The sequence below is a fragment of the Notamacropus eugenii genome, chromosome 5 (genome assembly GCF_028372415.1).
Source record: "Notamacropus eugenii isolate mMacEug1 chromosome 5, mMacEug1.pri_v2, whole genome shotgun sequence".
NCBI classification, from domain to species: domain Eukaryota; kingdom Metazoa; phylum Chordata; class Mammalia; order Diprotodontia; family Macropodidae; genus Notamacropus; species Notamacropus eugenii.
The window spans coordinates 399,014,704-399,040,823 of record NC_092876.1 but is presented as its reverse complement, the minus strand read 5'-3'; the positions used below and the strand labels follow the sequence as shown (position 1 = coordinate 399,040,823).

Genomic DNA, 26,120 nt, shown 5'->3' with positions numbered 1-26,120 from the left:
CAGTTCAACAAAACTAGCCAGCATGTTGTTAACCAAGTCTGACATATGCAGGTTTTCGTAAGAAAAGTACCCCATCTTGGCAAGGTTGAAAGGAAGGTATATATACTCATATCTCTTCTTTGGGGCCAAGTGGCAGGGACAGTTTCTTATACTTTTTCTCTGCGGATATCTTGCCCAGTACTACATAGACTTATTCAGTAAGAACTTATTTTTTTATTTATTGGAAAGAATTTGAGGGAAGCTTATTTTTTTTAAAAAAATTACTAACTATAAGTAGTTTTGGGGAGCCTAGAGCATTGTCTCATTTTGGAGCTATTTTGCTATGGATTCATTATCAAAATGGGCAGCTTAGTGATAAAAATAAAAGGGCAAATGACAGTTTCTATTGTAATAGGACAGAGTGGAAGAGAATGTCTTACTATTTGATGAAAGAGTAGACCTGTGGTTGCTAAAGGAAACAGACTTCAGAAGAAATTATGTTGTCTTCTGACCTCCCCCCCAAAGAGATTTTTTTTTTGGCTAGTGAATTGTTTCCCTGGTCCATCTTGCCTTTCATCTCAATCATTATAGAATTAATATATATTCTTCTTTCTCTGTGATTATATGAACCTTATGTAAGACCATGTGGTGAACTAAGATGCTCCTACATATGCTTTGTTGTGGTAAAATGTTTATTGGTCTTTCTTAATACTTAAATGATGAATCATTTTCTTTCACAGTACTGAATATTTAATTTGTTTAAATAGTCTTATGTTTAAGTTGTTTATATTTTAATTGTAACTGATCTTGCAAAGACTTCTGTGATCAGCTCACTTACCTTTGCATGTCTCTTCTATTACTTCTTTTCTCTTTTGTTTCTTCCCTTTATAGCCTTTTGGTGTTCAGGAGATGAAGTTTTTATACTTGAAGTCATTTAATTTCAGTGACATTTGTTTGTTTAAAAATCTCTTACATTTCAGCATTGAAGCTGGTGACAGCACTTGTGAGTGTAATTCAGAATCTTGATGTCAGCATCCATAATGCTCAGCAGCTTTATGAAGTAGAGAAGAATAAGACCCCTGAGGGCGAAACTGGTCCTAGATTGGACGAGCTTGACAGAAAAAGGAAAGAGGTCTGATAGTTCTTACTGTGGGTTAAGTACTTATGATACACTTTGGGGTACACAGTTACCTCCCCCCTCCCTTCTTTTCAGTTGTGGGCTTTTTTTCTTTCTTTTTTTTTTTTTGCCTAGACCTATGATTTCTTTGGTATAGGGAATTCACAGTGAGAAAACTCTTTAACAATGTAGATCAGTAACTGTTCTGTAACTTATGTAGTCTTACACAGTTGCCTGGGGCAGTGTGATGTTAAATGACTTGCTTACAGGGCTTGAACTCTGGTCTCCCTGATTTTGAAATTGGCTCTCTGTTCGTTGAGCCACAGTGCTTCTCAACAATGCAGATCTGAGATTTTGAAGATGAGAAATGGAGTTTATTAACCAGTCATTTTTGGTTAACATTCTGTTCAGTTAACATCAGCTTTAAAGTTACATAGGATTTTTAAAATAGTGGTGATCACCTGGCTATAAAGGAATTTTATTTCATGGTACCCCAAACAGTAATGTTTATAGATCCAACCTTCTGATGCCTAAGTATGTCCAGCATTGTGATACCATTTCTTTTCTACTCTGAGCCAGAAATACTGAAATCTAATGCTATCAATTCTGTGCTTGAGACCTTGGTTGAAGTTCTGAGGGAAACTTTTAAGTTGATCAGATGATAGAAGTGCTCATTAGTTACCACATTATATATTCCATGGGAAAAGCAGTGTTTCTGTCTCGCTTTTTCCTACCATACCTTGGTTGCAAATAATAACTTACGTAGTGGTTTAATGTTTGTAAAGTACTTCACCTGTGTTAACTTCATAATGCCATGATTTTAAAAAGACTTAAGAAATTATGAGTAAGAACACATAGCTAGTAGTAAGCATCAGAAGCATACTTTGATCCCAAGTCTTTATGAGTCCAAACCAGCACTTGTCCCACTATACCATGATATCTCCTAGCATTTTATAAATATACCTTAATGTCAAGTCACTTGTCTTGGACCAAACAAAGGCATCTAAATCTTAAGAGTTGTTAGGGACCTTAGTGGTCAAACTTGACTTCATCATTCTGGAATCATGCAAAATCTGTGGCCTTTTAGGGAGGAGGGAGTAAAGGGTACATGTGAAGGCAGCACCAGGGAAAGTGGTAACAGATGGGAGAAGAGCAAAATGACAAGAAGGCCTTTGTGCACTTGGAAGCTAGAGAAGAAAAAAGTGTAAAACCTACAGTTTTGGGCCATGGATGACCAGCTGAGAGAATAGGTACAAATACTTGTGCCCTGAAACAGCACTGCTGATTTCTCCAGTTTGCTGCTATAAAATCTTCAGGATCTTGTGGCCTCTAAGATGGTGGATTGTAGTTGCTACACTTTTTGTCTTTCAGTGTCAGCAAAAACCTGTGGAAATTGAAAATATGATGAATGCGCTTTTTAAAGGGACTTTTGTGCAGCGCTATCGGTAAGGATATTGTTTATTTAAAAATTTTTTTTTTTAAAACAAACTTATGCACAGCATATTTTCTGCTCTCTAGGACTTTCCATTTGGATGTATTGATACAACTTTAATTCATAGAGATGAATTCCTTTCCATACCTCATCTTCCATCATTATCTAAGCAGTTAAATCCTATCTTTTGTCATTTCCTTTCATATCCACCTTATCGTTCTCACTTTTCCTCTTATAAACACTTGTTATCTCTTATTTAGTTGATTTCAAGAGTATTTTAACCAGTCTTTTCATCTCCAGTCTCTGCCAGTCTTTCATGTCAGATAATCTTCCTAGTGAACAACTTTGATCACATCAGCTATCTTACTGAAAAATCTTTAATAATTCTTTATTGTCCACTGTAGAAAGAAAACTGGGTCCAGGCAGAAAACCTGTCTTCAAATACTGCCTCTGAAGCTTATTCTCCATGTGACCCTGGACAATTTATTTACCCTCCTTAGGTCACTTTCCTCATTTATAAAATGAAGGGTGCAGGGTGGACCAGGAATTGCTAGGACTGGGACTACAGACTAGAACTGTGACTTCATGGTTGTAGGAAACTTTCTCATGAGGAAACTCCTTTCTAATGTAAGTCAGCACCTTCTTTGTAACTAATAACTTGGAGAGTTGCCTAGAGCCCTGAGAGGTTAAGTCACTTGTCCAAGACCCCACAGCTAGGATGGGTCAAAGATGAGACTTGAACAGGGTTCTTCCTAGCTTTGAGGCTGGCTCTCTGTTGACTATGACATGCCACTTCTGGGTGCTATTGAAGAAAACCTAAACTCCCTAGTTTGGCATGTAAAGTTCTACACAATCTTAGAGAAACTTTCTTTTCTTAATTTTTCTCTTATCTTCATTTCATGTTCCCTACAATTCAGACAAAATGGATTGCTTTTTTTACTTAACAAAATCTAAGATTTTTGTATCTCCTTTCTTTTGTTCCTGCCATTCTTTTTAGTTAGAATTTCACTCTTCCTCACACCCCAGCATTTCTGTGCTATATTGTTATGTATTGCTACCTATATTAAAAGTCTCATCTCAAATACTAATTTTCCCCAACAAGCTTTCCCTTTATCTCCTTGTCCCCTCTCCTAGCCATAATTGATTCCTCCCTTTTTGGAACTACCATAGCAATTTTCAGTTGTTTGTGTTTTCACTTGTATCTTGATTACTACTTGGTTACTTTAAGCTTTTTATTTAGACTGCTGGTTGGTTGGACTTTTGTAGATTTTAAAATAATTAGGGCTTGTTCTTTTATCAGGCCTTGGATTCTTGATTGAAAAGGATTGTTGGTATTTAGAGTTTCTTTGACTTGACTAACATATATTTAAAACTAAGTTAAGTATATAGAGTTTTGTTTTTATGTTTAGGTAAGTTTTCAGACTTAAGAACTCTTGGTTACATTGTTCAAGTTGTACTTAGTACAAAATAATTTCTATTGAGTTATTCTTAATCCTTTCCTAATCTTGTTTTCATAGGGATATTATTCCTGAAATCAGAATCGTTTGCATTGAGGAGATGGGAAGTTGGTTGAAATTATACCCAAATATGTTTTTAAATGATAGTTACCTGAAATATGTTGGTTGGATGTTATATGATAAGGTGAGTGTTCTTCCTTTTCTTTTCTTGAAAAAATAAAACGAGTAGAAGTTATTCTAAAAACTTATTGCCTACCAGTTGCCATTAGAATTGTCAAGTTTTGTAGAGCATTTTTTTAAAAATATAATTAACACTGTGAAACAATCAAATTTCTTTTACTCATATATTGATTCAGTTGAAGTCTTTTGAATATCACGTTAATTCCTGAATCTGGCCATTCCCTTCCCATACCTAGTGATACTTCTCTTATAACAATGAATTAAAAAAAATTAGCAAAACCAACCCGGTCATTGACTATGTTTGACCATAATATTCCCACTCTTAATTTGCCACTTGTGAAATGAAGCAAGGTAGTGCATTTTCTCATGTTTTCTCTGTGCTAGGTTTGGTTATTAAAATTATAAAGTATTTAGTTTCATTGTATTATTCTATTTACATTGTTGCAGATGATAAGATTTATATTTTTGATGTGACTGGTGAACTCTAAATAAACTAAATTAAAGCTTGAAACCTCATTCCCAGATAGTTTAATTTTGCCTCTATGATGGGTTACTTTTGTTGATAGGAGACTGACATCATAAAGTCAGCAGAGCAAGCTCTCTGTATTTTGTGGTTAATGGCAATTGTATAAGTCATTGTTTACTTTGCTTTAAAGGGAAGCCAGTGAACCAGAAAAAAACAATTGACTAGCCATTTCAACTCCAAAGACTGTTGTTTTGGAGAATCTAATAAAATTCTTAAATAACTCCTGTCTTGTGTTTTGCTGTGTGTTTTTTTTCTTGGTTAATTTCAGACTTGGTCTATTTCTTTGAAAAGGTAATGGTACCTGATGAATGCTGTTAACTTTAACAACCTGTGCCCGGAGTGGAAAAGCATTGCAGGGGCCTGCCCTATAGGTTCTTTGCTTGCTGAATTTTTATTAATCATTTTGTGCTGATGCAATGAAATCTTGGTGCAGGACATTGTAACTAACGTAAATTGGGAAAAGTCTTATTCCTATGTCTATTCTGTTGAAGCAGTCCACTTGTGGCAGATAGAGCACAGGGGAGCAGAGCGGATGTAAAATAAAAATAGGTTGAAAAATTGAGTTAAAAAAATTTCATGTCTGCTTCTTTCCCCTCAGAAGCAAAAAAATAATACTAATAATAACTTCCTCTTCTTCACTTCCCAGACCAATTTTTGTGAATCATTTAAATGTTCACTTATTTAATAAGCCTAGCATGAATTCTGGTACATCATTTAAAAAATTATTATCAAGAATATGTTTCTGAATAGAAACATATGTTTTGGGTTGTGGACATGGTACCAGTGGCTCACCTCTAGTTTCTCCCTGTTAACTGTAAGATAAAAACTCCTGTTTAACTTTTAAAGTCTTTTATCACCTGGTCCTAAACTCTCTTCTTCATTGTATAATATTCTAAGGCTCAGCCTTAATGGCCATCTTTTTTGTTTCTCACATATGGCCCTCCCCCTCCCATCTGTAAGACTCTGTGCTGGCCTTGGTTCATGCCATGAAGGTTATTCCTCCTTACCTTCACCTCATAGAATCCTTCACTTCTTTCAAGATTAAATTCAGTTACCACCACCTATAGGCAAACTAGGTGATGAAGTGGATAGAATGATGGGCCTAGAGTCAGGAAAACTCATCTTCTTGAGTTCAGACACTTACTTAACTGTATGACCCTGAGCAAATCACTGAACCCTGTTTGCCTCAATTTCTTCATCTGTAAAATGAGCTGGGAGAAGGAAATGGCAAACCACTCCAGTATCTTTGTCAGGAAGACCCCAAATCGGGTCACAGAGAGGGATGTGACTGAAAAACAGCTGAGCAACCACCACCACCACCACCTTCTACATGAAACTTCTCAGTGCTCCCTCTCTCGTATTTATTTTGTATATACTAAACAGTATATGTCATCTCTCTTGATAGAAGTTAAGGTTCTTAATAGCATTTTTTTGTCTTTGTGTCCCCAACACTTAGTGGAGTGCCAGCATTTTTGGTTCATGCCAGACAATTTTTGAGGATTTGTTAAAGTGTCTGTAAATATGGGAAGTTGTTTTTGTTTGCTTTGATTGTGATTGGTAGCAGAGTCTTCTTGTTTTGCAGCAGGCAGAGGTGCGGCTAAAGTGCCTTCAGGGACTTCGAGGACTTTATGAGCACAAAGAGCTTGTTTTTAAGATGGGCCTTTTTAATTCCAGATTCAAGGTAAAGCAGTATTGCTTCTTTCTTTTTTCATCCTTTCCCTGTTTCTTGTCACTGAGAATAAATTTAATTGCTGATCTTTTAAGGAATGTGAATTTATAACTCCTCTGGCCCTCTCTGACTTTAGTGGAATTTTTGGAATGGAATATTGTTATTCTTTTTTGATTACTTGTCATAGAGGCATCTTTTTTCATTAAGTCAGTAGGGCTAATTCCCAGTGTTTGGCATGTAGTAGGTATGTTTAATAAATGCTTATTGATTGATTCAGGAGAAGCCCTCATGGATGGACTTATTTTTTTGTCTTGACCAGGAACAGACAAACTAGATAGAACAAACCAGTCAGCATTTTGATTTTTAGTTTTTCTTTTTACATTTAGTTGCCACTATTAGACCTCACCCTCCAGATTGCTTTGTAATAGTGGATAGAATGCGGTTTTTGGAGTCAAGAAAACCCAAGTTAAAATTCTTTCTCAGACACTTAATAGCTATGTCTCTCTGGGCCAGTCTCTTAACCACTCTCAGTCTGTTTCCTCATCTGAAAAATGAGAGTGGACTTGATAGCCTCTGAAGTTCCTTCCAACTCTAAATATATGATTCTATAGTCTTAGTCCTCATAATCGTTATTTCTTATATTGGCACTAACATTCCATTATGTTCATCTACCACAATTTGTTCAACCATTCCCCAGTTGTTGGGTATCTGTTTTCTTTATTGGGAGGGAAGAGGGAATTTATATAGTGCCTGCTGTGTTCCAGGCATTGTGCTAAGTGCTTTTCAAATATTATCTTACACTTAAAACAGAAACTGATAGCAGAATGGATTAAAAATCAGAATCCAGCAGTATGTTGTTTACAAGAGACACATTTAAGAATGAGAGATATGCATGGTTAAAATGAAGGGTTGAAGTACAATTTATTATGTTTCAGCTGATGCAAAAAAGGCAGGAGTGGCAATTATGATCTCATAAAAATAGTTTTAATTAAAATAGATTTAAATTAGAAAAACCAAAAGTGATATAATAGATTTAATTTAAAAAGATAAATAGGGTAACTACATTTTGATTAACAGGTACCATGAACAATGAAGCAATATCAGTATTGAGCCTCTATGCATAAAGTACTATAGCATCTAAATTTTAAAAGAAAAGTTAAATGAATTACAGATAGAGGTAGATAGTAGTACTATACTAGTAAGGGACTTTAATCTTCTCTTCTCAGAACTAGATAAGTCTAATCAAAAAATAAATAAGAAATAAGTCAAGGAAGTGGCTGGAATTTTAGATAAGTTTGATAGGATAGATATATGGAAAGAATTGAATGGAAATAGAAAGGAATGCACTGTTTTCTCAATGGTTCATGATACCCCTACAAAGCTTGACCATATTAAGACATAAAATTTTTATAGTTAAAACCAGAACTATTAAAAGTATTCTTTTTAGATCACAATGCAATAAAATTATATTTAATAAGGGACCCTGGAAACATAGGTTAAAAATTAATTGGAGAGTAAATAACCTAATCTTAAGGAATAAATGGGTTAACAAATCATAAAAACAATCAATAGTTTCATTAAAGAGAATGACAATAATGAGACAACATATTAAAACCTATGGGATACAGAAAAAGCAGTGATTAGAGGAAAATTTATATCTCTAAAAGCTTACATTAATAAAATAGAAAAAGAGCAGACCAATAAATTGGGTATACAATTGAAAAAACTAGAAAAATAATTTAGAAATCCCCAATTAAACAGTAAATTAGAAAATTAAAGATGAGATTAAAGTTGAGTGAAAAAACCATTACATTAATAAATAAAACCAGGAGTTGGTTTTATGAAAAAAAATCCGATAAAATAGATAAACTGTTGGTGTAATTTGATTTAAAAAAAAGAGAAGAAAACCAAATCACTTGTACTAAAAATGAAAAGACTGAATAAATCACTAACAGATGAAAGTAAAACAGTTGGTAGGAGTTATGTTGCCCAGTTATTTGTCAGTAAATTTAACCACTTAAGGGAAATAGAAGGATATTTACAAAGATACTAATTTTGTAAATTAGCAGAAGAGGAACTAGAATATCTAAATAGGCTATTTTAGAAAAAAGAAATTGAATGGGCCATAAATGAGCTTCCTAAGAGAAGAGCACTAGGACTAGATGGATTTAAAAGTGAATTTCTATCAAACATTTATAGATCAACTAATTTCAGTATTTAATAAATTATTCAGAATAATAGGTAAAGAAGGGATCCTACAAAACTTCTTTTATAAAATAAATATGATACTGATACATAAACCAGGAACAGTAAAAACAGAAGGAAAATTATAGACCAATTTCATTAATGAATATGGATACAAAAATCTAAATAAAATACTAGCTAAGAGATTACAACAATACATATTACAAAGATTATACATTATGGCCAAGTGAGATTTATACTATGAATGTAGGGATGGTTTAACGTAAGGAAAACTACCAACATCGTTTATTATATCAATAATAGTAGTTTTTTTAAAATCATGATTGTATCAGAAGCAGAAAAAGCTTTTGGTAAAGTATAACATTTGTTTCTGTTAAAAACACTTGAAAGTATAGATAGAAATGGATTTTCCCTTGAATTGATAAAAAACATTTATCTAAAACCATCAGCAAGCATTACTTGTAATAGTGATAAGTTGGAAGCCTTTCCAGCTGTTTCAGGTGTGAAACATGGATGCCCACTGTCACCAATAATCCTAGCAATAGCTATAAAAGAAGAAGAATTAGAAGTATTCAGAATAGGCAGTGAAGTAATAAAACTATTTGTTTTTGCAGATGATATGATATACTTGGAAAATCCCAAAGACTCAACCAAAATGTTACTTGAAACAATCATTTTATTTTAGCAAAGTAGCAGGATATAAAGTAAATCCACATAAATAGTTAGCATTCTTATTATATATCACAAACAAAATCCTACAAGAAGAGATGGTAAGAGATACCCCATTTAAAATAACTTGAGGCAGTATAAAATACCTGGGAGCACCTACCTGCCTAAACAACTGAGGGATTATGTAAACAAAAGTATGAAAAATCTTTTATACAAATAAAATTATATTTAAATAATTGGAGAAATATTGTTTGTAGGTAGGCAGGACCAATATTACAAAAATTACAATTTTACCTAAACTAATAATATTTAATACCATTCGACTAAAAATTACCAAAAACTTATTTTACTGAATTAGAAAAAATAATAACAGTTCATTTGGAAGAACATAAAGTTAAGAATATCAAAGGAATTAATGAAAAACATGTAAAGGAAGGAAGTTTAGCAGTACCGTATGTTAAACTATATTATCAGGCAGTAATTATCAAAACTGTATGGCTAAGAAATAGAAAGGTATGTCAGTGGAACAGAGTAGATGTACAATTTACACCAGCAAACAAATCTAGTAACCTTATAATTGTCAAGTGTAAAGACTTAAGATTATGACATAAGAATTCATAATTTGGTAAAAATTGTTTGGAAAGCAGTATGGCAGAAATTGGGCATAGACCAGTATCTTACGTCATATGACCTAGATGTAAATAGAGATAGTATAAGAAAATTTGAAGAACATGAAACATATTACTTCTCAGACTTACAGATAGGTGAACAATTTATGCATAAACAAGAGATAGATAAATAGTGGGGTATAAAATGGATAATTTTGATTACATTAAATGAAAAAGTTTTCGTACCAATAAAACAAATGTAGCCAAGATCAGAAAGAAATCAGGAAATTAGGGAAAAAATTTATTGATGGTTTTCAAGTACCATATCTCAAATACATAAAGAACTTTATCAAATCTAGATAAATCAAAACAATTTATAATCATATTAAAAATTCTCTAAATTACTATTGATTAGAGAAATTCAAATTAAAACAGCCTTGAGATAACATGTTACACCTATCACATTGACTAAAATGATTGAAGGGGAAAGTGGCAAATTTTGGAGAGGATGTGAAAGAATTGGGACACTAATAAATTCATTATTGGTAGAACTGTGAACTGATCCAACTATTTTGGAGAGCAAGGGTTATTAAACTGCCTATACCTTTTGACCCAGCAATACCACTACTAGATCTGTTTCAAAGGATGATTAGGGACCTAAAAAGAACAAAACCTACATGGACAAAGAACTAGAAATTGCAGAGATGCCATCAGAAAAGGGATGGGTGAAGAAGTTGTGGTATGTATGATTGTGCTGGAATACTGCTGTGCTTTAAGAATTGATGAGCTTGATGATTTTAGAAAAACATGAATAGACTTACACAAAATCAAGAAGAATGAAATGGCAGAACCAAGAGAATGTTGTATATAACAGCAATATTGTTTTAAGAATAACTTTGAGTGAATAAGTCATTTTGATTATTATAAATAACCAAGTGAACTACAAAGGACATACGAAGGAAGACACTGCATCCAGAGAAAAACTGATAAATAGAAGTATGTATAGAATGATTTTACCTTACATGTACATATTTGAGTCAAATGGTAACCATCTCAAGGGCAGTGGGGGAGGAGGGAGAGAAAAAAAGAAATTTTACAGGATCACTTTTTTATATATTTCAAGGGAATAATAGCAATTTGTACAAAATGGATTTGTAGTTTTATGTGCAATTTTTATTGTGCTATGTTATGGAAGTGCTTGTTTTATTCCATAAATTAAAAGTAAAATAAATAAAAATTTAAAAAACCAAAATAAATATCATTTTAGTTCATCTTCACAATGTGATGTATGGAGGGTCACAAAGTAAGTATCAGAGATGAGATTTGAGCTCAGATCTTCCTGCTTCCAGGCTTAGTGCTGTATCTCATTCGCCACCAATTGCCTGTAATGCCTTATGGTACATTGTTACTGCAAAAATTGATGCTATTGTTACTTTATGTGTGTATTAGACCTTTCTGTATTGACTTCCTTGGTCTTCTTTGGGTCAAAGGGCAGTGTGAATGTCTTAGCCACTTTTTTAGTACAATTCCAGATTGCTCTAAAATGTGTTATTTTTTAATTGAAATAGTTATTTCTGAACTTCTGTTTCTGATACAAGGAAGTGCTATGCTCTTGAAGGTTAATTCAACAGTTCATTTCTTTAGGTATTTATGGAGTACTTACTGTGCGCCTAGCACTGTGTATCTAATGAAAATATAACAAATGCCACGTATTTCCTAGCCTCAAGAACTTTTCAATATTTCTGGGGAGATAAATAATGTATGCATGAAACAGATGGTAACATGAGTTCATATATAACAGATAAATTCAGTGCCATGAACATTCTGGGCAATCGGAAAGGAGAGAAATGAATGACCGAATTAGCAGGAAAAGTTTCGTGGAGTAGGTGGGACTAGAAGTACCTCCTGCCTTGTATTTGGCTTGTGTTAGTGATCCTGTTATATTTCTAATAAAATGAATTGTGGTAGAGTAGGCAGGAGGAGATCTTCTTTGACTTTATTTCTATAGTTAGAATTTTGCATTCTAAATGACTTACACAGTAGGTTTCAGTTGACTTAGTCGGCATCATGAGTTATAAATTATTAGTTATGGACCGGTCACCTAGAATTGTATTTTTTGCTGTTGGGGATACAGAAAGAAGCATGACATGATTTCTGCCCTAAGAAGATAGACTCAACACACAAAGAACAGTGATGTTTCCTGTACATGATGTGGTTCTGATATAATTATGTAATTTAGATCAGAAATACCTGATCTCTACACTCTAATCACTTAAAATCTAACACTACAGTAAACAGTTAATTAAGAAACATTTATTAGGTACTTATTATGGTATTGTGCTAGACATTACATTTACAAAGACAAAACTGAAAGTATTGCTGCCCTCAGCGTGCTTATATTCTTTTGGGGAAGACAACATATATATACACATGCATTTATGTACAAAATAAGCACAAGGTAATTTTGGAGGGGAGGTACTAGCAGTTAGGGGATGTCAGGAAAGGTCTCATGTAGGGAGGTGACAGTGGATTGATCTTGGGCAGGGGTGGGGTACCTGTGATCTTGAGGCCACTGGGCTTCTAGGTCTTTGGGTGCGATGTTTTGACTGAGTCCAAGTTTTACAGAACAAATCCTTTTATTAAGGGAATTTGTTCTGTGAAGTTTGGATTCATTTGAAGGGCCACACTTGAGGACCTAGAGGGTCACATGTGGCCTTGAAGTCACAGGTTCCCCACCCCTGATCTAGGGATTCCAAGAGGTAGTAGTGAAGAGGAAAGTATTTCAGACATGGAAGACATGGAGGCAAAGGTATGGAGGTGGAAGATAGTGTCCTATATGAAGAAGAGTGAGACAGTCATTTTGACTGGATTTCACAGTACATCAGTGAAATAATATGTAAAAGTAAGCCTGGAGAGGTAGGTTGGAGTCAAGCATTAGTTGACATACAGGAGTTCATATTTGATCTTGTTTTTTCTACTTTAATGTTCTCCCACTTAAATGGATGTGAAAGTTGTATTAATACGGGTTTCTGTTACCTAATGTTTCTTAATTATTGTTCACTGTAGTGTTAGATTATAAGTGATTAGAGTGTAGAGATCAGGTATTTCTGATCTAAATTACATTCATAACAACCACATCATGTATGGGGAACATATATGTTCTTTGTATGTTGATTCTATCTTCCTAAGGCAGAAATTATGTCATACTTCTTTTTGTATACCCAACAGCAACATCAGATATGGTTTTGAGTCCATATTGTGCTATGTTCTATGGCTATAGAAACAGAAACTGAACTTGTAGCTGCTTTTTGGTACTATTATTTTCCTGGCTGTTAAAAGTTCACGTTTCTTCTTAAACTTGTACTAATTGCCTATCAGAGAATGACTCTTAATCTTATAGATTCATGTTACTTCTCTATAGATTTTGGGATGACTGACTTTTATCAGCTACATTTAATGCTGATGTATAGTTCTCCTATCTGTGGTTTGCCTTCTAATTTTGATTGCATTGATTTTTTTTGTGTGTGTGAAAAAAAACTTCAATTTTATATTATTGAGATTTCTTCTTGTGTCTTATAACCTGCCATCCTATGTCCACTTTTGAATACTATTGATTTCCATGAAAGTTATAATGCATTATTGTGCTTAAGAAATACATGGTAGTTATTTTGGAAGGTAATAAAAAAATTCAAACAACTTTCATTTAGTAGTACATAATAACATTTGTTACTGACATAAATAGGTATTATTTTTGTTATTTGAAGAATATCTTGAACAAAATGTGTTACTTTTCCTTTTTTTTTTTTTTTGTCATTTTGCATCTAATAGAATCGAATTGTTTCCATGACTACAGACAAGGAACCTGAAGTAGCTGTTGAAGCCATGAAACTTGTGATGCTGATGGTCCTGTAAATATCTTTTCAAAATATCTCCACTTTTACTGTTTGAATGGTAATAGGCTTAAATGTAAAAGAGTAGATAGAGAATTGGACATATAGCATGCAGTAAGCTTTGGGTATATTCCTGGGGGATATAACAAAACCTTTGATGTAGGCAAACAGCTTATAGGTAAAGTTAATGGGCTGTAACTTTCTTGTCTCTGAGTTTTTAAGAAAGTTTTGTTAAGTTTAGTGAAGTGATTTTAGATAAGATAATGAAGTTAACTTCATTCTACCTACTGTATACTAATTACGTTTCTAGCTATTTCGTTGTGTTTAGTTTTTAAGAAGCTCTACCAGATTTAAGGATTTTTCAAAACACTTTTGTTCTTAGGCCTCAAGGTGTGCATTTGTTGTCGTTGGCAGGATTTGTGATGGAAAATAGCTAACATATGGCTGTCTGCATTGGGGAATATCTTTTATGTGTGTGGCTCTCTTCTCTCTTTTACTAAGGTTTTGGGCCCATCTCTAAAGTACGTAGCCTTGATAAACCTGTTGTCTCATGTATTGTTCAATAATTGTGTATTTAGGGACCTACTATGGGCCTGGCACTGTGAGGATCCAAGGATATTAGTAAGTAAAAAAATTAGTTTTTACCTTTGAAGTACTTGAAGGGTTTATTGTGCAGAAGAGGGGTTAAACTTGCTCTCTTTGACCCTATTGGTCAGAATTGATGCAACAAATGTGAGTTGCAGAAAGGTAGATTTTAGCCAGATATAAGGAGTAACCTACCAATTTGAGCTGTCCAAAGGTTTGTCTTAGTAGTAGGTCATGAGTTTACTAACACTAGAGGTCTTTAAGTAGAGGTTTAATGACTTGTCAGAGATACTGTAGTGGGGATTTCTGTTCAGTTACCAAGTGAACACTGTGTCTAGAATCGGAAGACCTAGATTCAGGTCCTACCTCTGATGCTAAAAATTTCTGTGACCATCGGTAAGTCACTTAACTTTCCTGAGCCTCAGTTTCTTTGATTTTTAAAAAGGGAGTATTAGAAGAGATGGCCTCTGAGCTTCTTCACTAGGTCTGTGATCTTCTGATCTTTGTGTGACTTAATCATCCTCTGCTTTTTCTTGGGCCCAAGTATCTAGAAAAATCATTTATTAACTCATAGGATTTAGAATTGGAAGAGATCTTAGACATCATATAATCTAACAACACTTCCCCCCTTCCCATTTTTCAGATGAGGAAACTGAAATCTAGAGAGGTTAAATGTCTTTGTTCATGGTCACTTGCGTAGTAAAACTGGAAAATTTCCTGTCTGCTAAGTTATTACTCTCTCTGGCTAGTTTCAGTTCAACCTCAATGTTCAGTTGTATCCTTCAGATAAATAGTGTATAATAAAAATAAGAATTAATGTCATAGTTTAATTTAAAAAATAAACCTTACCTTAAAAAAATTGATGTAGAGGATGAGAGAAAAACACCTTTATTCAAGTAGTTAAAAGAAGTTTTTATTGGAAGATGCATTATCCAATCTTTAAGAAACTTTTAAAAAAGAAACTTCTATAAAAGAAATATACAAGAAGAAAGAAGAGATTATTACTCTGCAAACCCAGAGGCTCTCCATTTGTTATGGATAGAGTGGCCCTGAACCATCCTGAGTCAGTGAACAGATTGTGTGCCTTGCTGACTTAACGCAGCTTTTGCTCAGTCAACCTAGATTGACATGGGAAGAGAAGCTGCTAAAAAATTAACCCAATAAAAGACAGTGTTCCTGCCTTCTCAGCAAGAGAAGTTTTTTCTTCTGCTTCACGCCAGGTTGAGCAGAATAGTATGAGTTCTTGTTAGCTGGAAGCATTAGCTTTGTTGTAGAAAGAGGTAAAGAATGATATGTAAAATATCCTGCTCTCCGTGTCTTAGCTTCCAGACTGGAACTAATTTTATATTCCACATAGTTTTGTACAAAAGAAGTTTTTCTTAGAAGAACAAAAAATTAGTCAGATTTTATACTGAGTCAGTAAGTGAACACAGGCCTGGACAGACTCTTAACCATTTGTGTTGCTTCCCTTTTTCCAGTTTGTATTGAGGTCAACAGTGTAATGCCACTGTAATGAAAAGCAAATGCTCAGTGTATTTGTATTGTATCCTCTGAATTAGTGTGATTTGAGTTAAGATGCTGCCAAGAGGCAGTGTGGCATAGTGAAAAGAGCACCAAACCTGGAATCAGGAAAAGTATCTAGGTCCTGACAGCCCACCGTTGCTTAATGCCCAGTGACGTAGCCATAGGTAATTCTCTTCAGTTTTCTGAACCTCAATTTTCCCATCTATTGAATGGAAAATAATATTTGAATTCTCTCAAGCTTAATGTGAAGAAATTACTTGTAAAAACTTATGGAACAATTTGAATATGAGCTCTTGTTTTTTTACCATCATCTTGACTGAGTGGAGTTAGGGCAGGGTCCAGGGGGAGATGTATTTAAGGAGGTGAAATTGTCATCTCATAGGAGTGAGAGTATGATAGAAAATTCTTAGTTATCAACTTAAGAGTTGGAAGAATTTAATATTGGGGGGAACCCACTTTTTGATTCTGGTTTATAAATGATAGATCTTGTGTGGATTTCTAGTCATGAGAGCCCTAGGTGAATCCAGCATCTCTCAGTGAAATTATCCTAACCACTGTACTTGATACTGCTTTTAGTGTCTTAAGAATCATTGAATCTTAATGCCTCTTTTATAGATCAAGGAGCTGAGGCCCAGAGTGTCAATAAGAAATGTGTCATTGGGTCACATGGTGAATCAATGTCAAAACCAGTATTCCACAGGTCCCCTGTGTGCCAGTTGAATGCTTGTCACATTGTATCATTCACCATGCCAAAAAAGGCAAGGGTGTCCCCTGGGTGCTACTACTCTAAAAATCATTGGGTGTGTTGTGTTTATAGCCACTGGGGGGTGCCTAGCTCCTTTCTAATACATCAGCCCTTGGAAAGTGTCAGATTGTAATCTCAGACCTCTGCAGATAGAATAACTTTTAGGAAAGTCAGAGGGAGATAATGGTTTAAATGGAAATTTTTTTTTTACTCATTTCCATAAAATTACTTCATTGATTGAGTAGTGGGAGTACAATCAAACCTAGCATACTCCAGTACTCTTTCTATTGGCCTCTAAAAAATGGAACATTTCAGCTTTTAGTAAACAGAGAGAACCTGATGATGAAAGTACAATGCGGCCTTTATGTTCTTCTTATTTGTTCTTGTGCTAGAAGGAGTCGTTCCCCATTGTTAAATCCTAGTGATGTGCTTTTGTCAGTCTCCTTGTTCTGCCCCGGAACCCACAAGCTTTGTGTTTACACTGCAGCTGTTGAAGGTCTTATCGAAAATCTTGGGGAGCTTAGTTTTTGGCTTGGATTGCCAGTACAAAACTTGGATTCAGAGTTCAATGATATTTTTTTGGGGGGGGACAATTAAGGAAGGCCAAATCAGAGGTTATCTAGTCCAACATCCCTGATAACTGGTGGTTCAACCCTTGCGGGAAGACCTCCTCTGATGTTAAATTCATTATTTTCAGAGACAGCCCACTCCACTTTTAAATTGCTATAATAGTTAGGACATTTTTATGTATCAAACAAAAATCTGGCTCTGCAATTTTCAGTAGTCATTCCTAGCTCAATTTGTACACACATTTTAAAGTTCCTAACAATACTAGCAGCTCTCCATTTATATGGCTCTTTAAAGTTTGCAAAGCTTTTTCAAGTGTTATGCCTCCATTTTACAGATGGGATAACTGAAGCTGGGAAGTTCAGTGACTTGCCTATAGACACAGAGGTAGGTAGGACTTATCAGAGGTGAGACCCACCCTATAGTCACTTCCAACTCCCAGTCCAGTATGCATTCCACCGTATCCTCCTGCTTGCCATGTGCAAAACACTCTGCTTAGTGCTATAGATACAAAGAAAAAGTGAAACCATACCTACCTCCAGGGAGATTACACTTTGTAGTATGAAGATAAAGCCAAATAAGTGCAATCCCACTTTTCTGTGATATTCCTTATAAGACATGGAAGTCAGCTGCCATGACCTCTTCAGCTGTTCCTGTATGGCTTGCTTTAATCCTCTTCGTTCTGATTGTCCTCATCTGGATGGTAGTCAATGCCCTTCCTAAAAGGTGATGCCCAGAATTTGACACAGTTTTCCTGAGGTAGCCTGAACAGAACTCAGAAAACAGTTAGTTGCATTATTACCTCCTTCATTCCAGACACTGTAGTTTTACAGTGTAGCTTAAAATTGCATTAGGGTTTTTGGCTGCCACATCAGTCTGTTGACATACATTGAGTTGGCAGTCTGTTAAAACCTCTAGTTCTTTTTTTCATTTGAACAACAATTTCATATGAATATCTAGCCATGTTTTCTCATATTGTAGTTGTGCTGTTGCTCTTTACTGTTCATGGAAAGGGTTTATACATTTGTCACTATTACGGTTCACCTTATTAGATTCGTCCCATCATTCTAACCCTACCAGGATATCTTTTGGATCTTGTTTCTGCCAGTGTTAGTAACTCTCCCTTTCAGCTTTATATGTTACCTGTAAATTTGACAAACATGCTGTCTACATCTTTATTCATATAATTAATAAAATTTTTGAACATCCCAGGGCCAATGACAAAAAGCCTTAAGGCACTGTTAGCAAACTTAAATTAGACATCAGTTTGTTAGTTACCACTTTTTGGGTCTAGTCATTCAACTGGTTCTCAATAATCTAGTGCTGATTGCTTTATTGCTTCAAAAAATTTGCAAGCTGCCATGAAACTTCTCTTTCCTTTGAGTATAAATTAGTTAACAAACAGTCCTGCTGGCTAATCCATGGCAGGGATTTAGTCATGGCATCTGTGATTTCTGTCTCATGCTATGAATGCAGCTGGAGCAGAAGGCCCAATTGTTTGTTTAGATTAGTAGGAAATGTATATGGGACAAGAATTAGAGATCCAACTGAGAATTGGGAGCTCATTGTGACCAGTCTCATTGTCAAAGCTAGTTTTGGCCACAAGTGCACAATAAGCACTTCATGGAAACTTGGATGAAATAGTTCTGTTTGGTACATGACAGCTTTCTAGTGTTTTAAATTTTTAATATTTATATGTTGCTTTATATATTACATATAATTTATTTTATAGATTATATATTTTTAACATATATTTTATATTTTTAATTCATTGTTGAAATAGCTGTTCTAGCTAGACCAGTAGTGGAGAATTGATTGGTTTATGAATTCTTTTGGACATCTAAGAGAAGTTCAGAAATGGTTCATATGTATTGTTTGCTTTGAAATGAGATTAAAAAGACTCAAGATTAGCTCTGTGTGTGTGTATGTATGTATGATGTGTGTATTTCTACCCCTCTCCACCCACCCACTGATCTAAAAGGAACATGTTAGATTTTAACTCTAAGCAGTATATTTTTAGGAGAAAAAAAATCCCTGAGTAATTTCTCCTGCACTAGAAATACAACATAACGTTCTCTCCACCTTTGTTCAGCCTACATGATCTCAGGAATCCCTTTTAAAAACTTAATTTTAGGCCTTATTTTTATTTTGTTTAAATCTACTGGGCTATAATACTAAAGATAATAGATTAATTTTTATTAGAGTTTTCTCCTAGCACATCTTGGAACTGTACTTGGTTATAGCATTTTTTGCTGTTTTTGAAAAGCACAGGATGATTTGAGTCTGAGTTCAGGGTTTAAAATATGTAGTTTTTACCAACAGTTCTTTAATAGCATGGGATTGTATTGCATGGGGAAAAAAATTTATGCATGGGTTCAAAATGTTTGCTGTTTAGAATTTCAAAAATTCCATAAAATATTTCTTAAAAGAATATGAGGAAGAAGCAGGAAATGTACATGACTTTTCTCATTTTAAATTTGCCTTTTTTTTGTAGAGCTTCACTATTTGTTTAATGGAGGTTATTTCTTCTTGCCTAGTATACACACAGGTTCCTGCTGAAAATAGCTGTAGCCTTTTACCCTCTGATAAAGGAAAAATATTCCCTTTAGATCTAATGGGGTTGCTGTGATCCTAATTTTACATGCAGCCTAACAAGCATGAAGAAAACAGGCTGGTAATTTTCTGCTGACAACTCCCATCTTCAGGACAGTGACTGATTAAAGGAAATTAAAATGTGTGTCCACTGTAGTCACTTCCTTGAATAGATTAGAATGACTATGGTTATCTCAATCTAGGTTGGGTACTTGGTCTTGAGGTTTAGAAAATAGGGGCCATCAAGCCTCTGTTAGAATCTAGCAGGGTGGGGGTAGTGTTGCCTGACCTTGGGTTAAGTTCATTCAAATTGACTAGGATGTGGGGGTGGTTTGTTTGAGGATTTGTGGCTCACATTAAGTGGTATAAGTTACCCTGGTGATAAGGCAACAAGTGCTAAAAACTAAGCTGGCTTTAATTTAGCCTTGTGAATAATCTTTCAAAATCTTCTAGCCCACATATATTTTCACCAGTGTTTCATCTCCTGGCATTGACTTTATTTTTAGGGCACAGCATTTAGGATGTGACATCCTACCTTCTTGAATACATTTAGGGTGGTTATACTAATTATTTTCATATAAATACAATAGAAGCCAAATTTTTATAGGATGAATATAAATCCTACAGATTAGTGTGGTGGTGTAAATTAATGTTAATGTTTTTTTACTGCCCTGCCATCCATTGACCAGATTTACCTTGCTTTCTCAGCATTAGGAATGGTGTGTTCCTGCTTTTGGGTCAGGTAATGTATGGTTTGTTTATTTTTTAGGTACCAGCTGGGCAAGTGAAAACAATTATATGAGAAGGCACCTATGTTTTTAGATTGCCAAATACAACTTATCTGATGTATTTGTTTTTCAGTAGTAATCTACCACCAAGTATATTATAAGAACAATAATTTTGAAAAAATAGACAGAGTTTGATTTCTAATACATATACATCTTCCCAGAAGCTAATAGATGACACCCGAAATATGACCTATAGGTTTGTGAGCAAGCTTTATTTACTGTTACTATAGAAAATCTGAAGGAAAAAGCATATTTTTGAATGAGGGAGGAAGGTGGCTTCATAGCATTCATTGGCATTTGTTGAACGATTAATTGTGAATATTGGGTCACTATATCATTGGATCTGGTAGCTTCTTGGCATTTTGAAGAAGTGATTATTGGGGTGTGGGGATTCTAGCCATCCTTCTTGGAATGTAAGAATCCAGAGATCTGCATGCTGCTATGGGAGTGAAGGAAGAGGAGGCACAAGGATAAGAATTTTGTAAAGTTCTTCTCCCCCTTTCCCCCCATGTCCCCCACCTTCAGCCTCTATTGCTGTACCCCATGACATAGTTATACTGTGGAGGAAAGGATACACTTATTATATCATAGTGTTGGTATGCAGAAATGATACTTATTTTTAGAAGCCTAAATCCTGGAGGCTTAACCTTTATTGGATGCTTGGCACTCTGAATTCCTCAACTTTAAGACCCTGGTTATTACTCTCTATGAGGTTTTTTAGTTTTCTGGATTTTTTCGTTTGTTTGATTTGGTTTTTTGGTTTTTTTCTGTAGAGGGCATGATTCTTTTGGTTTTGGTGTGTATGTATCTTAAAGAAATAATGATGCCACTGTTAATTGGATCATAAGAAGGAACTGTCTCTTTTTCTGTCCTTCAAAACCAAGAAAAATAATCTGCTTTTTCTTCTTTGACCCTTCTCATTCTGTACCCTTACCTTCTTCCCCTCTAAGAATCATGATTTCAAATAAATAGCTGATAGCAACACTCCAAAGGTGAGAGAAAACAGACTCAAGTATTTCTCTTTTTCTGGTTGGGCAGAGAAGAGGAGTGGAGACTAGGACCTTTTTTTGGTAGTTGAGGGGTTGCTTCATTTTATTTTAGGAATGTCTTAAGCAGCTGTAGAGCAGGACAAGAGAGGGTAGTAGGGTCTCTGCACATGGTTATGGTCAACAAGTGGCTTGGCTCCTAGACTGCTGGATAGGAGAGGATTGTCATGCCTCTGTGACTTTCTTTCTGATTGGGCTGCCAAGAGAATTGAATTAGAGGGCAAAGATAGTTTTCATGCTTCAACAGACAGACTGGCAGTATGCCTAGGTGCCATCTCTATCTTCCTTTGCTTCCAATAATAATGTGTAAACAAGAACATGCTGTTTGCAACAGTTGATGGATTCCTTTGCACTTCTATGTGGCTAAAGGATTTAGTAAATAAGGGCTGTTTCATGGGACAAGTACTGCAAGTCTGCAACTTACCTTCACTATATAGCAGGTCCTGGATTCTGTCAAACTGAAGGAAAAGTACAGACATTGGTCACATCAGAAACTTAGACGATAAAATCATAACTAGTCTCTTTCTGTAGTAGCTTCTTCTTTATACTATACCTTTGATTCCTTAGTTCTTTTTTCTTTTCTTTTTTTTTTTAAATATAACAACTTTTGGTTTCTAAGATGACTGATGGAATATGTGAAATTGTGCATGGATGATATCCTTTCTAAACAATGTAGCGTATTTGAAAAAGCAGGGATTTAGAGTCAAGAATACTCCAGGTATGAATCTTGGCTCAGCTGCTTACTACCTTCCTGTGTGACCTCAGCCAAGTCCTTTCACCTTCCCTGGCTTCATTTTCCTTGTCTATAAAACCAGGGGACTGAACTGGATGATCTCTAAACTCCCTTCTGAGCTATACATCCTCTGGTTCTTTTGTTTTTAAAGAATGTTCCCCTTCATATCTAACAAAAGTGTTAAGCAGCAGTATAACAGGGCTCTGAAAAATACAATGTGCTGTATGAACTTGAGGGAGGAAAGTGATTGATATGTCTTTTTCTTTTCCTTTTCTTGATGCATTCATCTTCAGTCTGTCTGTGTGAATTAAGACAAATCCTCAAGGAGAAAAATACTGGAATTTCTCAAGTTCACTCTGGTAGGCACTCTGCCTTTTCCATAGGCTTCTTCTAGCTGTTTTATTTGTCAGTGGATCAACAGCCATTTATTAAGTGCCCACTATATACCAGGTATTAGCTTGGTGCTGGAGATACAGAGATGAAAGGGAAACAGTCCATGCCCTCACAGAGTTTGCATCATAACCAAAGAGACAGCATATATAATCTATATACAAAATATCTGTATACATACAAAAGATATAAAAGGTGACTTGAAGAGATACTAGCATCTGTATGCTGAGCTCAGTCTCGAGGTGTAGGTGAGGAGGAAGAACATTCTAGACATGAAGGAATAGCCACTATAAAAGTATGGAGATGGAAAATGGAGTGTTGTGTGATCCTTAGCTAGAAGACCTAGATCCTAGAGTAAATGGAAAGGAATTGTGTGTAATGAGGCTATATAATAGGATGCAGCCAGCTGGGGAAGATCTTTCAGTACCAAACAAGAATTTAGATTTCATCCTAGAGATTATAGGAAGCTGCTGAAGTATATTGAGTATGAAAGAAGGTGGGAAGGACTTGGTCATGGACATGATCAGACTTGATCCTCAAGAGAACAATTTTCATAGTTGTAGGACTTGAGGCAGTTAGAAGTTTGCAAAAGTCTAAGCAAAAAATGAGAAGGACCCAGACTGTAGGAGTTCCTGTTGGTGGTGAGCTGGGAATGAATGTAAGAGATGTTATGGCAGTAGAAATGGCAAGGTTTGATAACTGATCAACTATGTGGAGTCATGCAGAGAGGTCAAGAATGACACTAGAGTTTTGAACCCAAGTGAACTACAGTTCTTGCTAGCTGGAAAATACATGGTACTCAAGGCAAAACTATGTAAATCTGGATTATTTTGCAGATCCAAAGTTCTAGTGTCATCTTTTACTCTCAACTTTTGCTTACTCCACTTACTTAAGTTGCCAAGCCCTGAACCCATTTTTTCATTCCTATTGCCACTATAGCAGTTCAGCCCATCATCGTCATTGTTGTCGTCGTCGTCATCATCATCATCATCATCATCACCATCATCATCATCATCATCATCATCAGAGACCATTGCGTCTAATCTCTTCATTGCAACGCATCTTTTATTTCCCAAGTAAATTACTTGTCTTATTGCACTACTAATCTGACTCTGGGTTCACTGCTCTTTCCACTGCTCCCAAATACTCTATCTTCACCTTTCTGTGATTATAGGTATCACATTTTGCCTTGTATTATAATTATTTTTTACACACTAGCCCTTATTAGAATACCTTGAAGGTGAAGTCTGTATCTTATTTTCTTGACCCTAGAGTCTTTTACAAAGCAGGTGTTTAATAAGCATTTGGTAATTACTGCATTTGATCATTTTAAGTGAAACATTTCCATTGAAATGTTCACTGACTTAAGCACTACTCTAGACAAATTTATTTTCCCATTTCAAGAAAGCGTTACTTTTACCTTTTCTCATTCTTTTTCCTTTATTGTAATTCCTGCCACTGGACGATTCTCTGCATTTGTATGTAGAATTTTTAAAAAGAAAAAGGAACCATTGATTCATCTGGCAGAGTATACATCAAAGTAATTTGAGATCCTTTTTCCCACAAAATTATTTTGTTTAAAGACAAAAGCCATCAGTCTGTTAAGCTATGCTTAGAGCAAAATTCCTTGGAATATCTAATTTACCATCTGCTACTCTCTGAAAATAGTTTTGAATATTTTACTGGGAGGATGAGTGTAACTGGATCATACGGGCAATTGGAAAAATGTGGTGGTGTATTGAAGAGTTTGGAGAACCATGATCCTCTTGGAAGCTGGCTTGTGAATAGGCCTGCTAGAGGAAAGAGCTTTCCTCCCGAGTATGTACTTAGCAAAAGACAGCCTTGAAGTGTAGGATTCAACTAGAATTTTAGCACAATAAGTGGAAAGATGATTTTGCCAGATGCCAGTGTTGCTTTTCTCACTGTTGACTGTTATGGAATATTCAGCAGTCATTGACAAATAGCCTTTCTGGTGAGGAGTCTGGCTTCCCTTTCCTTCTTTGTTACTGGCAGTACTACATTGTAGAATAATAATCTCTTTTACTAAGAGCCAATATTACACAGTTATGTTGAAGAACATGATTTTCATCTCTAATGTAGTTTATAGCAGGTATTATAGACTGTTAAAGCTGAGGAAAAAGCCCCTAGCACAATTTTCTCATTTTACAGATAAGGAAACTGGGGTCCATGAAGGTACTGAAATCATTTGTTTTCAAAAATCTTTAGCAGTAAAGCACTTTTATGTGCTAAGCATTGGGTGTACAAAGACAAAAACAAAATAGCCTCTGTTCTCAGGAAGCTTGCATTCAAAGAGACAAATGCTTAGTTTTGCATAATAGTAAATAGGGCTCTGTGTGTGTGTGCAGGCACACATATATGTATATGTATTTACTGAGTATACACCCTAAGCATTTGTTATCTGTAAATTGCCATTATGGCAATTATAAAATTAGTGGAATCTTTTCATTATAATGTGAAAAAAATAGAGGCAGAGAATGCGTAATGCTTTGTTTTCTAATATGTAAGAAGTAAAATTGCATTAGCATTTATTATATAATCCTCAAGGTCCTGTGCTGGGTATTGGGAATACAAAGCTATAAAGAAGACCCTGCTGTCCAAAAGCTTGTAATCTAATAGGGAAGAAATTAGTGTTGTGCTGGGCCATTCTACCTATGTTAGAACATGACTGAGCCTTAACCTCCCTCTTTAAGATGAAGATGATGACTTAGTAAGTGGGCTGATCTACTTTATGCCCTAGAACACAGAGATTATTACCATGTGTGATTATTTTGGCATATGTACTACATTATAATGTGTTCTGTGTTGGAGGAATGAAAGTGAGAGAAGAGGATACCACCAAGAAAGACTATTTTTTTCTCAGTTCCAACTGCTTTCAAAATGTGATGTATGCACTTTAGTTTAAGAGCTGATTATGGTTTAGTGTCTAAAAACTTTATTCTGGTTAGTCACTCCTAATGCCCATTTTAAGGGTTTCTTAGTCACGTACCCTGCATATCTAATGATTCATTTCTAGTGAATTGGATTGAGGAATTTAATCAGCAAGTATTTATTAAGCATTTGTTTTGTGCCAGGTCCTTTGGCTCTGGGGAAACAAATACATAGAAACAGTGCCTTCTTGAAGTGAGCTTATATCCTAATTGAGGAGACAAGTATGTAAACATTGGGTAGCATAAATATGAAGTTTATGAATGCAAACATATACAAAGTGGGAGTGAGAGCACTAGCAGCTGGAGGGACCAGGAAAGCTTATGCAGAAGATGACCAGTTTGAATTGCATCTTAGAGTAAAAGAGGGACCGTAAGAAAGAGGTAAGAAGAGAAAACATCCCAGGCACGAAGAGGCACAACTACAGGAGATGGAGCGTTGTCTGTGCACAGAACAGAGAGGATGTCATTTC

General features: G+C 35.2%; 1 protein-coding gene across 9 annotated transcripts in view; it reads left to right on the top strand.

Moving 5' to 3' along the window:
- Positions 1-26,120, top strand: part of LOC140506888 (cohesin subunit SA-2-like) — a 120,340-nt gene that overhangs the window by 17,866 nt on the left and 76,354 nt on the right. For 8 of the 9 annotated variants that reach the window (XR_011968148.1, XR_011968147.1, XM_072614526.1 and 5 more), the window contains 5 exons: positions 960-1,111; positions 2,468-2,541; positions 4,046-4,169; positions 6,274-6,372; positions 13,671-13,750. Coding sequence is in view for 7 of the 9 variants with exons in the window: in XM_072614526.1 (XP_072470627.1) it covers positions 960-1,111; positions 2,468-2,541; positions 4,046-4,169; positions 6,274-6,372; positions 13,671-13,750 (529 nt within the window). In the remaining 2 variants the exon portion in view is untranslated. The remainder of the gene's footprint in view (positions 1-959; positions 1,112-2,467; positions 2,542-4,045; positions 4,170-6,273; positions 6,373-13,670; positions 13,751-26,120) is intronic. The other variant, XM_072614521.1, reaches the window with a different exon arrangement.